The sequence below is a fragment of the Martes martes genome (genome assembly GCF_963455335.1).
Source record: "Martes martes genome assembly, chromosome: 8".
Taxonomy (NCBI): Eukaryota; Metazoa; Chordata; class Mammalia; order Carnivora; family Mustelidae; genus Martes; species Martes martes.
This window is the reverse complement of record NC_137895.1, coordinates 17,957,616-17,970,775: the sequence shown is the minus strand read 5'-3', so window position 1 is coordinate 17,970,775 and position 13,160 is coordinate 17,957,616. Positions and strand designations below refer to the sequence as shown.

Here is a 13,160-nt window from a genome sequence, read left to right as displayed (position 1 = left end):
CGACTCCCCCAAGACTTAACTACTAATTGCCCACTGTTGACTGGAAGGGTTACTGATAACAGAAGCAGTCGAGAAGCACAGATTTGTATGTTTTGTGTCATATACTGTTCTCGTACAGTAAAGTAAGCTAGGGAAAAGAAAATGATAAGAAGGAAGTCATACGGAAGAGAAAATGCATTTATAGTCTGGTACTGTATTTATGGAAACAAGGCCGTATGTAAGTGGACCCACTCAGTGCAAGTGTGGTTCAAGGGCCGGTTGTCCATCTTCCTCACGAGGCCTGGGAGTGTACAGAGAAACACAACATCATACTCCTTGGTACTTTTCCTACTGCCAAGAGCTCTATGCACTTTGTGGGCTGAGAGCTCCTCTCAAATACACTGTGGTCAGTGTCCTGACAAATGAACAGGGACACAACTCTCAGGCACGGTGAGCCCCTCAGGGTTCTGAACAAGGCTACAGCCAAGGACGTGAGACACCCCAATGGCTCAACCCCAGACCTCCCTTCCACTGGCGTTTTGGGGGCGGAAAGAAGACCCACTACTTGAGACATTTTATAAGAACTTGCATCAGAGCGCCTGGGTGGCTCAGTCAGTTGGGCATCTGACTCTTGGTTTTGGCTTAGGTCATGATTTCAGGGTTGTGCTTGAGATCTTGCTCTCTCCCTCTGCCCCTCTCCACTCCACTCATGACCTCTCTCTCTCTCTCTCACAAATAAATTTTTTTTAATCTTTTTTTAAAAACTTGCCTTTCGGGGCACCTGGGTGGCTCAGTGGGTTAAAGTCTCTGCCTTAGGCTCAGGTCATGATCCCAGGGTCCTGGGATCGAGCCCCGCATCGGGCTCTCTGCTCAGCAGGGAGCCTGCCTCCCCCTCTCTCTCTGCCTGCCTCTCTGCCTACTTGTGATCTCTGCCTGTCAAATAAATAAAATCTTAAAAAAAAAAAAAAACCAAACTTCAAAAAATAAATAAATAAATAAATAAATAAAAACTTGCCTTTCACTATCTTCTGGTAGAAAAAATAGTAAATCTGCTAAAAATTCCATAATTTCTCCAACCAGGATGTTTTTCTCACCAAATAAACTTCTCCTGATATTTAAGCATTCTTGAAATCTCATTTTTGCAAGAGACGTGTTTCCAGCAACAAATCTGAAAATAAAACACATGTGTGTTTACTGGGCATGATAATGCTGGCTACTTCATCTTGCTATCAAAAGTAATTCTTATAAACATCCTTTGTTTTGGGCCCCTGGGGGGCTCAGTCGTTAAGCGTCTGCCTTCAGCTCAGGTCATGATCCCAGGTCCTGGGATCCAGCCCCACATCAGGCTCCCTGCTCAGCCGGAAGCCTGCTTCTCCCTCTGCCTGCTGTTCTCCCTGCTTGTGTTCCCTCCCTCACTTTCTCTCTCTCTAATAAATAAATAAAATCTTTTTTTAAAAATCTTTTTTTGGGAAAAATGGGAAGACACAGAACAGCAGAGCAGTTTATAATGGCAGAGATTCGAGACCTTCAAAGCGATATGTAAGAAGACATTTAACGATCTTATGAGAAACTAGGCACTATTCTCAATCCCAGCACAGCTGACCTTTGGGCTGGCAGCATGCAGTAGGGCCATCCTGTGTGCTCTATCACATCTAGCAACATCCTGGGCTCTAGCCACTAGATGTTGATAACAACCCCCCAGTCGTAACAACCAAAAATGCCTCCAGACATTGCCCAAGGTCCCCTGAGGGGTAGAATCATCTCTGGTTGAGAACCACCAAAGCAGAAGATAGAAATGCTAACATTCGGCATTTCTTCACCCAATCAGTGGGAAATGGATTAATAAGCATGGGTTAAGAACATCGATCTTAACGATAAAAGCTAGTACAGAAAACAATAATTTTTCAAGAAAAAAACCCATGTTTACATCAGAACACCCTCGGTGTATTTCATGGTAGCCTGATCACGGGGGTTGTTGTCCAATAAGTTGGAAATTTCAGCAGCGCATTCCAAAATGTGATTTTCTTTTAAGTACTTCTCAGTGGCTGACTTTGCCAGGTTGTTCAGCACTCTGCCTGCAGGGAATAATTTTGGCAAAGAAGGTGATGCTGAAGTTTTTCTTGTTCCACAAAAGAGTTAAGAAGTTAATAGAATAATTAATACCTATGCTTCATTACCACCAATAGCCAGGTTTCTTCTTAATAAATCAATGACTGGCCTACGTTACACGGGGATTGGTTTTCATACAATGATTGTGTGTGCACAGCAATTACAAAGGCCAAAGAGCTAAGACAATGGATTGAAAGTGAATTCTGAGACCGTTCTGCAAATGGACAGATCAGAAATTAAGTAAGAATATGGATGTGGTAAAACCAGTCATCACCGTGGTAACCGAGTCCTACCGAAGGCAGCCAGTGCAGTCTTGCAATAAGAAATAAAATGATACAGCCTTACAATAAAAAGCACATGAATAAGCCCCATAAGTCCAATTAATAAATAATGAGTTCTCCCTAGATACATACCGCCTCGGGAATGTACCTGCCGCAAAGGCCCACCATTTTGTTCCTTTATTGAGAGTTATATATTCTGACACTAATACAGACTCCTAAAATGCTGGAAAGTGTTTTCGAAGCCATATTCTGTTAGGAAGAGAAAAAGCCCTAACAACGTTCCTGGAAGGTGTTAGAACAGCAGTGGCAGCAGGAAAGAAAAGCAGATTTAACCTCCTGTGCCAGGGAACTCAGTTATAAGTATAAAGGATTACCATCACACTGTCAAGAAACATCTTTCCCATCCCGGGTGGTATGTCCCTCACTGCCTGTGTGCCCTGCACTCGGCCCACCTCCATCCAGAGCCTCCCATCTCACACTTGGGCATCTGGAGGGACAGCCACGTACTTGATCTCCCTATGTCCCCTCTCACCCACCGTGTAGTTCATGCAACAAAAGTAATCTCACAATAGAAACCAAAGGACGGCATGCCCACTCTAACTCCATGTAGTGGCTTCCCCTCACGGAGAATACAATCCAAATGCTTATCAAAGGCCCTACACACTTTGGGCTCATCTGCCTCCTGCCCCTTGCTCAGGGAGGCTCTCTCCATTGCTAACACAGGCCGAGCCCCTCTCCACTCAGGGCCCTGTGCAGGCTGTTCCCTCTGCCAGGACCACACGTCTCAGCCAGGGAGGCCTCTGGACTTTTCAGAAGAGGACCCTCCCCCTGCTTATGCTCCCCCTGCATATCGTTTGTGTCTTTCATTACATTTACTCCAGCCTGCAATTATTGTTATGGGTCCCCTCCTTTAGAGGACAGAGTTGGTGACTGTCCTGTCCAGCACAGCACCCACATGGTAGGTGCTCAGGAAATAATTCTTGAATGTTTCAGCTCTGGCCAGCTAGGAATCCGAGCCTTCACCTGCTTGCTTGGGCCCTGAATCCCGGCCTGACCCTTGTCAGAACACTGGAATTACAGAGGGTTCCCATCAAAGCTGCCACTAAGGACAGCGATCTACCCCCAAGCCTCCGTTGCCAGCAGAACCCCACCCTTCCTGCTGCCTTGGACTCCTCAGGAGTCACATTTGTCTGCACCAAGCCAAGGTCTGCTCAACCCCTCGGAGCGCTACTCTCTAGACCCTCCAGCCGGCTTTAGAAGGCCAGTCCCAGGACCCACCTGAGTGCACCTGGTTCCCACCCTGGTTTCCTCTGCTCACTAAGGTCCCAGCATGCCTGTGACCAGCTCTGCCTGCATTTGGGTGCCTCAGAAGCTACACTCTGTATATCGAGGACTACAGCTTCATACATGTCAATTCTAGAAGAGATTCTGTATGGTGAGGAGTTCCTGCAGACAGGCTTTAGGGTCTGATCAGCCTAGCCCGGACTCCCAGCTCCAGGCCTGCCGGCTATGTGAGCTGAAGTGGTTGAAGGTATTCTACCTCTCTGACCTTCAGTGTCCTCGTCTGTACCATGGGGATCGCAATATGTACCACATGAGACACGTTTGAGGGTAAAAGATCATGAGCACGAAGTGCCTTACACATAATAAGCATTCAACAAGTGGGAAGTGTTACTGTAAAACTGGACTTACACTTGGGATCGAGCGGGGGTAGGTAGCTTGCCCACGGTGACCTTTGGTCTTACAGCCCTGGTGGTAGACTGCCGAAACAGCAGCAGCCCCCCATGCCAACCTGCACCCAATTCCCCTCGGCAATGCCATTCCGCACCTCCTCCCATCAAGACATGGGGTCTTGCGCTCTCCCTTTGAATGAGGCCTGGTGACTCGTTTTGACCAACTGAATGCAGGACAAGAGGGTGTGGGCCAGGGCTGAGCCTAGGTCTGCGCCTCCGCACAGGCTTCTGCTCCCCCTCTCCTGGAATCCTGCGAGCCACCAAGCCAACAGGCCCTCACCATCCTCCTGGAAGATGACGAATGTGTGGCCCAGCCATCGAAGGGAAGCCCTCGTAGACCAGCCCACCCCATGGGCCCTGCCCGCTGATCTCCATCTGCCGAGCCCACTCCAGACCTGTGGAATCCCCCAGCCAACGCACACACCTCTGGGCAACAGTAAATAGCTGTTGTTCAAATGGCTGCCTTCTGGGCTGGCTTGCTATACCACAAAAGTGAATTAACGCAGCCATTTAAATACAGCGTAAGTCTAGAATAATTTAGATTAGACTGACTGTAAATCAGTGGGTCAAAAATGCTTAATATCTTGGTTCAGTAAACATTCTTTGTCTCTGCTCTCTCTGTGGTCCTACAGAGCCTCAGGCATCAAATACCCGAGAATAAAAGAAGCGGGTTCCCCAAGCTCTGGACTGCAGGCCAGCCAACATCCTGCGCACTCCACGGTCTCCCACAAACCCTTCTAGTCTCACAACAACACGCAGCAGATACTCCTCTCATCCCTCCCTTACAAACGTGAACCATGTGACCGACAAAGGTTGAGTCATAGGTCTAACGGCAAAGAGTCAGTGAGTGGAAAGGTGAGATTTAAACCCAGAACAGCAGGCTTCAGAATCAGGTGAACGGGCTCCCCCATCCTGCTCACAGCCTCCCTTTCTGATGCACATCACGATCAACCCGCAACAGCCCCAAAGGCTGGGCCATCCCATGAGGAGCACTTACTGGTCAACCCTCCGTGACCGCCACAAAACTCAGGTGCACAAAGCACACACATCCACGTTCCCTTTCTTGGTGCCTGGGTCTGACCCAGAAGCCGGACTCTGAAAACAAAGCACCACCCCCTCCGCACCTGTCTGCCGTACCTTTCTGCTTCACGAAGGCCTGGTTGTCTTTTATGGCACTGGGTGAAAACTCCATCAGGTTGGACCACGCTTTCTGGAAGTACTGGAAGCCCTCCTGAGTCATCCCTATTTCAAGGTAGAGTTCTCCAGTGGTGTTCTGTACTCTGAGAAGCATCTCTGTCAAGGCCTGACTCTGTACAAAGTGGAAAGGACACCACTGTTGGGGGAAGCCAGCCATAGATCTGGCACAGCAGCCAGACACCCACACAGCAAAGGCCCATTTCATAACATGCTCACAAAAGACGGCCTGCTTTGTATCATTTTTTCTCTTAGGGAATTTAAACATTTATAAAATGATGCGAAATAGTTATTGGGAAACACTATAAACTAAAAGTAAATTTGGGGGTATGTCTTTCAGAGGCTGTTTTAGTTTACAGCAATAAATATTTTTGGGGTGCCTGGGTGGCTCAGTCATGGTGAAGTGCCTGCCTTCAGCTCAGGTCATGACCCTGGGGTGCTGGGATCGAGCCCTGCATCGAGGAGCCTGCTCAGCGGGGAGCCTCCTTCTCCCTCTGCCTCTGCAGCTCCCCACCCTCCACCTGCTCGTGCTCTCATTCTCTCTCTCAGATAAATAACATATTTTAAAATAGTAATAATAATAATAATAATAATAATAAATATTTTCAAAGGTAAGAATAACATGACAATGTGTTGCACATGTTAAAATTCCCAGGGGAGGTATTATCAAGAATTCAAATGAACTCCTAAAAACACTATCAGTGTGGCCCTTGAATTCAAGAGTGACCGGACGCATTTTTGCTTAGAGACTTGAATTTAAATTCTCTTTACTGGCTCAGCATTGTTCAGTTCAGGAGTGCTAAAACTTCATTACTTTGTATCACTCCTCTACCAAAACTGTTTCAACCCATAAGAATCTACCAGTTGGTTATAATTTTCTAAATGTCCAGTGCAAGAAATCAGAGCTAAGGACAAGTTATCTTACAACTTAATCTCATTTCAGGAAATATAAATATTAACCAGGATATATCTGAGAACTGAGGCCCTATTCAAATGAACCATCATCCTCATTGGTTCCATAATACTTCCTGCTCTACCACAGTGTGAGTCCAGGAAAGGACTGACTGAGCCTGGCTGCTTGGCATGAATTCTTTGTGCTCTGCACCTGTTGAAAGTGCTCCCCATGCCAATGGACCTGCAGCTTGACCCAAGAGCTTTCTAGTAGGTGTTTTGGAAACAGGTTACCTCTACTCAGAGATATGGATCTCCTCAGCCCTGGAGGCAGCCAGGTGTGGTAAGGAATCTCCGGGACAGAGGCCACAGCTCTTTCACGCATCCCTCAGACGTATCTTTAAAAGTGCCCCTTCTCAGGGGCTATCCTAGATCTCACCCCTACTGCTCACTCTTCCTGTCCCCCACTTCCATTCTGACTATATCGACGAACCCTATAAGACTGCCCTCAGATATTGGTTCGGATCATGATGGCTGCAAGTAACAGAAAACCCAAATGAATAGTGATTTGATATCTCCCTCATGCAAAAGTCAGGAAGTAGGTGGCCTGGAGCTACAGACATATCATGATGTCAGAGACTCAGATTCCTTTTAACCTGTTTTCTGACCTTGCCTGACCTCTATTTCCAAGGACACCTCTTGGTCTAAAATGTCTGCTCCATCTCCAGCCATCGTAGCCACAGTCTGACCAGCAGGAAGGAGGAAAGAGGAGAAGACCAGACTCTTCACTTCATGAAAACCTCTTAGAAGTTACCCATATCACTCCCACTTAATGTTACCAGCCCAAACTCAGGCACGTGCTCATCTCTAGCTCCAAGGAATGCTGGGAAATGTAGTCTTTCCAATCACTTGCGGGGCTAAACATTCAGGAGTGCAGTACATTACTTATTTTGAAAGCAGGGTAGATTTGGAAAATTAAAGTCTGTATACTTCATTTACCCTTTTCTTCAATTAATTTCAAGTTAACAGTGTTTCCACCCATTTTCTTCCCTCCTGCCTATCTCAGAGGAAGAGATGCCCAACCTCCTTTTCAAGGACCCACCGCTCCTGAACTATCAAGAGTCCTGTCCCCTGAACAGAGTTCCCACTGGCATCTCCAATCTTCCCACCTCCCTGGCTCCTTTCCTGCTCCACAAAGACGTACATCTCCTGGATCAAACCTCACCCAAAGCTGATCATATCTTGACTTTTCATCTTTCTCCTATTACTGACAAGCTTCTCAAACCAATATCAATTTGTGCTGGTTCTCCATTTCATTATGACATACTTGCCCTGCAGTTCAGCTCCTCCCACATCCACCCCCTTCCATCTTTGGGGTTACCACTGACTGCACTCACCAGGGCCTTCTTTTGGTCTTCATTTATCCAGCCCCCTAAGCAGCCCTCCTTCCCTGGTTCAGGGGAAACTATGATCCCCCAATTCTCCTTCAATCCCTCACTCCTTTACAAGCTCCTCTTTCCTTGTCTCCTTTTAGGTATAAATAACTTCCCAGGAACCAGTTCCTCTCATCATTTGGAGGCCTTGTTTCCCTGCGTGTTTCAGCATTCACATGTAAGTAGATGTCCCCCACCAAGTCTCTCTCCAGATTTCCAACACTACCTATCCTCCAGCTGGCTGGAGACTCCACTTGGATATCTTTCCCCAACTGCAAACTCAGTAGCTGAAACATTTAAAATTTATCGTCTTCCTCTCCAGATCAACTTGTTCTCTGGATTTCTCTGTGCCTGTCAACCAGGCTCAAGTCCTCAGGGTCTCCCTGAGTCCTCCCCATATCCTGGCCACATTTCTAGTCTAGAGTGGGGCAGAAGCCTCAGGGAGGGGGACAGCTCCCAAGGCCCCACCAAACCACCGAGGTCCTGCCACCCTTGAGTCTCACTGCTCATGTTGCCAGAAGTACTCATCAGCATGGCAAATGCAATGGTATGTTGTCAAGCCTCCTCCTTATGAAAACGGGTCTGTTATTCTCCTCTAACTCCAGACTATCCCACCATCCAGGTACGGAGCTTCATGGGCACTCGGTAAATATTTGTTTATATTTCACAGTGATTGTGTAGCACAAGCAGAGTTCCACTCTCGGGTCACAGTCTGCACTAGCCACCACCTCTGGAGCCCCGACTGAGCTAAGCACTTGCTACACGTGACGTCAGTAGGTATTTAGAGAAACGCTATGAAATAGGGATTATTGCTCCTCTACGGCAGGTGGGGAAACTGAGGCTCCAGGAGGTTCAATAAATCACCCAAGCCTGCATGGCTAGCAAGGAGGAGAGCAAGGGCATCGCACCCAGACCTCCTCTCCCCAGAGCTCGGCTCTGCACATTTAACAAGTAAACCACTGACACATAACCCAGAGGCTCCTTCACAAAAGTATTTTTTGGTTTTCCAGCTGCCTGCCACACTGACTATGAAACTAGAGTGGGGAGAGCCTGAGATCTACTTTTTCAACAGACAGACCGATCAAATCAGCTTCTCAGCCTGAGCACCACTGACACGTGGAGCAGGCTAGCTCCGTGCTATGTGAGTCAAGCAGGGAGAGGGGGTGTCCCATGCAGGCAGGATATGCAGCAAGCAGTACACCTTGCTTCTACCCTCCTGATGCCAGTAGCAATACCCCCCCCCCAAAGTTGTGACAACCAAAAATGGCTCCAGTGTCGCCAAAACTACCTCCCAGCTGAAAACCGCTGCATTAAAATTCCTAAATGACCTGAATAAGCGGAAGAGATTACAACAGTGGTGTACACGCAGAATGCATACATCACAAATAACGAGATCCTTTCCCTTGAGAATGTTAGGCACCTATTTCAAAGAAGTTGTTGTTGCCAAAATAGTTTTAGAACTTCTCTTTTGGAAGTAACTTCAGAGCCTAAAGAAAATTCTTTTAACAGTCTCCGTGGTGGCGAGGCCCAAAGCATTGTTGCAAAAATATTTTGAGAACAGAATCATAAGACTGATGCCTCGCAAAGGAGTGCTCTGAGGAGGGAAATTTTCTTTGAATGTCTAAGTTGTGGCGCGCCTCCGACAAAGCTGTCTTATCCTTTCACGACCACGTATCTGACAGGCTCTGCTTCATGGCTGTTTTGCGTGTTGCCAGTGTCTTCCAGCTAGACGGGGAGCTCCCTGAGGGCGGAAACTGTGCCTGCCTCGCTCACTGCTACCACCCCAACTCCCGGCACAGTGCTCCCTCACAGGCGAGGCAAGGCCCTCAGTGAGAGTCAGCCGAGGGGATGAATGAGTGAATGACTAAGTGAATGACTGGAACCAGGCACTCAGAGATTACCCAGTAAGAAAACTGGTACTCTCTAGGGGCGCCTGGGTGGCTCAGTGGGTTAAGCCTCTGCCTTCGGCTCAGGTCATGATTCCAGGGTCCTGGGATCGAGCCCCACATCGGGCTCTCCGCTCAGCGGGAAGCCTGCTTCCTCCTCTCTCTCTGCCTGCTTCTCTGCGTACTTGTGATTTCCGTCTGTCAAATAAATAAATAAATCTTTAAAAAAAAAAAAAAAAAAAAAGAAAACTGGTACTCTCTAGACAGACTCCTGTCAGTGATGGTCATCTGGACCTCGTGGAAAAAAAAGAAAATTGGGGGCACAGGGGGAAATTCCACAGTCAATAGTAAGACAGCAGAGAATCACCGGACTCCACCCCCTGGAAGATGAAAGAGTGGCCAAGATAGCTTAAATTGAGCGGTCTTATTGTTTCTAACCTGGGCCTCAGGGACTTTATAAGCCACAGACAGAAATAACACAAGAGCTACCAGTTCTTAAGCTCTCCCTGTGGGCCACACGGTGTGTGGAGTGCTTTGTGTACTTTCTTACTTGACCCTATTAACAACCCCTTGAGACAGATACTAGAATCCGTAACAGAGTCAGAGAGGTTAAAATTCTCACCAAGGTCACACAGCAGTGAATGCCAAAGCTCTTTAAATCTGGGTCAGCCCGAAAAGATCCTATGCTCTATTCACTACTCTGTGCCTCCTTCTAAGGACGTGAAGTATTTGCAAAGTCAAAGTGATTCACTGATTCATTTATTAGGCAGCTGTAGGTTGTACGATGCCACGGAGGATACAAAAATTGGTAGATAAGCATGGTCTCCACCATGAGGAGACTTGCCATGTTACGTATTATTAATCTCTTTAAACAGAATTCTTTCTATAAAGTTGTGTGTTGATGGAGGCAGAGGCAGTGTTTTATAAAAATGTGAAGCTCTTTGTTTTAAAATAAAAACAGCTTTGTCCTGGGTTACACTATTCTTGGTCTATAAACACTACTGAAATCAGTAAAAACTTATAATTTTTTTAAAGGCCAGTTAAATGTCCTCATACACACAGTTATCGTTATGTATTAGGAGTAAAACTTTCATTGTACTCAACAAAGCTAAAACTTAATAGTTTAGAAAAAGTAAATTAACATAGAGACAAGATAATCAACCTTCTCCAACATTTTTGTAAAAATTATAACTAGTTATAACCATAACCAAGTCCTTAACCTGTCTTTTATTAGTTAATTTCGACCCACTACTCTATTCCTTTTTTAATTTTTTTTTTTTTTGCTTTATCAACATTCTTTTTTTCCTCAAAAATTGTACCTCTTGGTATTCATTCCTTCAAAAAATGGCTCCCATCTATCTACTAGTTGTTGGTACTAATCTATAGTTTGGGCTATGGATTAAAGTCAGCTTCCTCTCTGATCAACATAATTAAATTAGTAACTGTTATTTATTATTAGGTCCTCTCTTTACAGATGACATTATAAGGGAACAAAGGTAAATGATATCTGAAAACATCTGACATGAACGGAACAGCATTTGAAGGATTTAAAGTAATTTCCCACTTTACCTGCATGAGTATGTTCTCGACACTCAAGAACAGCTCTTCCGCTTCTCTGGTCTTGCCCACAAGCTTCAGAAATTTCGCAATAAAGAACATTAATCGGCATTTGTCAGCGGTGGTAACCTCAAAAAGCCTGCATTCCAGCAATAAATTAGAAAGAGAGGTAAATAATCCTAAATAAAGCATATCTGGAAAGGAACAAAGAGTACCTATCAGTTAATCTTGATACAGGAGTTATAAATACATTATCCATATTTCAGTATTTCTCTCTCAAGGGATTAGCACTTTGCTTTTATTAGCACTTACATACGTTACCAAGTATTTGAAACAATGACAGGAAAAATAACCTAATGCTTTTAAATCATCTTGATATGTAAATAATGAAAACCAGAGAGTCAAAGGAGCATTTCCACAGCGCAGTCCACATATCACTGTAATATGTGTTTGGGGGTGATTTTCAGTCAAGAATAAAAAAGTGTTTAAATGACTTACACAACTCTGCCCTCTGTTGCAACTGTCTTGAATTACTGGCTTTACCAGAAGGAACAAAATGTTAAAGGAATCAAATAAGGAACATGCCTTGTGTGGCGTGTGTGTGAGTATATGAGTGCGTGTGTGTATGTGTGTTTTATACCCTCTCATACACAAATGAAAATATATGAAATTTTGAACTTGAAGACCCAATTAAATACATGGTACTACAAAAGTTGTCATTTCCAGAAGTTTTCCCCCAACATTCCAGCATCTGAACTACATTTGACCATTGTTTCATTTCAAAGTATTGCATCTGATGTATTTGACACAAACACATCCCATGTTCTTCAACTGTCCCATTGCCCCTGCCATAGGCCACCCAGACACTGAGTACATGCCTGCTTCCTTTCTGCCAACTTTTCTAGGGATCACCATTTGTGCACGGAATAAATATGTATTGAGCCTCGACTGTCTGTCAGGCAGCATTCTAGGCTCTCAGCACTAAGCACAGCAGATAAGGCCACAGCTCTCAGCACAGGAGAGAGGCCAAGAGGCTCTGAACCATAGCTATAGTACTTCAAGGCCAAGAGCAAAAACTAAATGAGAGTCAAGGGAGAGAGAGAGCTCAAGAGAGTCCAAGACTCTCATCCACAGTGCCCATCCAAGCAAAGGGACCGAAGGTGGGAATAAGAACTGAGGGGTCAGGGCGCCTGGGTGGCTCAGTGGGTTAAGCCTCTGCCCTCAGCTCAGGTCATGATCTCAGGGTCCTGGGATCGAGTCCCGCATCGGGCTCTCCGCTCAGTGGGGAGTCTGCTTCTCCTTCTCCCTCCGCCCCTCCCCCTGCTTGTGCTCTCTTGCTCTCTCTCAAGTAAATAAATAAAATCTAAAGAAAAAAAAAACTGAGAGGTCAATCCAAGCCACAAAGGAAACTAAGAACTATAAGCAGCTGTTTAGAGCAGGCAGGACGAGAGTGGTCTGGACAAAGAACGGACAGAAGGGCCCTTGCGTGGGCCGTGGAGGGGGAGTTGGGGGGGAGTTGCAAATTCCACAAGGATTATTGGGTCCAGATTCCTGTCAAGGGCTCAGGTTGGAACGGACAATATCCATTCACTCTGTTTAATCCTCAATTCAACAATCCCATGGGCTCCAAGAAAACTTCCTTCGTGAATCCTTCCTGCCACTGACCACATTCCTCATGTTCATTCCCTTAGCACCAATGTGTGGTTTAACAGGCAAGCAAATAATTTTCCTCATGATGAAACTAATATGGGTACCTCATAGAAACATGGAAAAATATAGAAAAGTACAAAGAAAAACAAAAACCACTCATAACCGCATCCTTCACAGATAATCTGTTTTCACACATTTCTGTATGTGCCTCTGATCTTCAGCATGTACCCACAGTCTTTTTTTTTTTAAACAAAATTGGGATTATCCTACAGTATGTGGTTGGTTTGTTTGTTTTGAAGTTAATGGCCTTTTTATTGGAAGGGGAAAAAAAAAAAAAAAAAAAGACCAGCATTTACAACTTGGAATGGCCGTAAACTGCAATTTCTTGAACAGCAGTGTTGATGGTTGCAATGAAGTCCATAGCCACAGCCTACTCCGCTGGCTCCA

The 13,160-nt window shown here is 45.7% G+C and overlaps 1 protein-coding gene across 1 annotated transcript in view; it reads right to left on the bottom strand.

The window, feature by feature from the left end:
* Positions 1-13,160, bottom strand: part of LOC308347020 (putative tetratricopeptide repeat protein 41) — a gene marked incomplete at both ends in the record, with an annotated part of 73,751 nt that overhangs the window by 19,884 nt on the left and 40,707 nt on the right. Inside the window, 4 exons of the mRNA XM_080810198.1 lie at positions 995-1,147; positions 1,907-2,054; positions 5,240-5,411; positions 11,076-11,242. Of these exons, the coding sequence (XP_080666324.1) occupies positions 995-1,147; positions 1,907-2,054; positions 5,240-5,411; positions 11,076-11,242 (640 nt within the window). The remainder of the gene's footprint in view (positions 1-994; positions 1,148-1,906; positions 2,055-5,239; positions 5,412-11,075; positions 11,243-13,160) is intronic.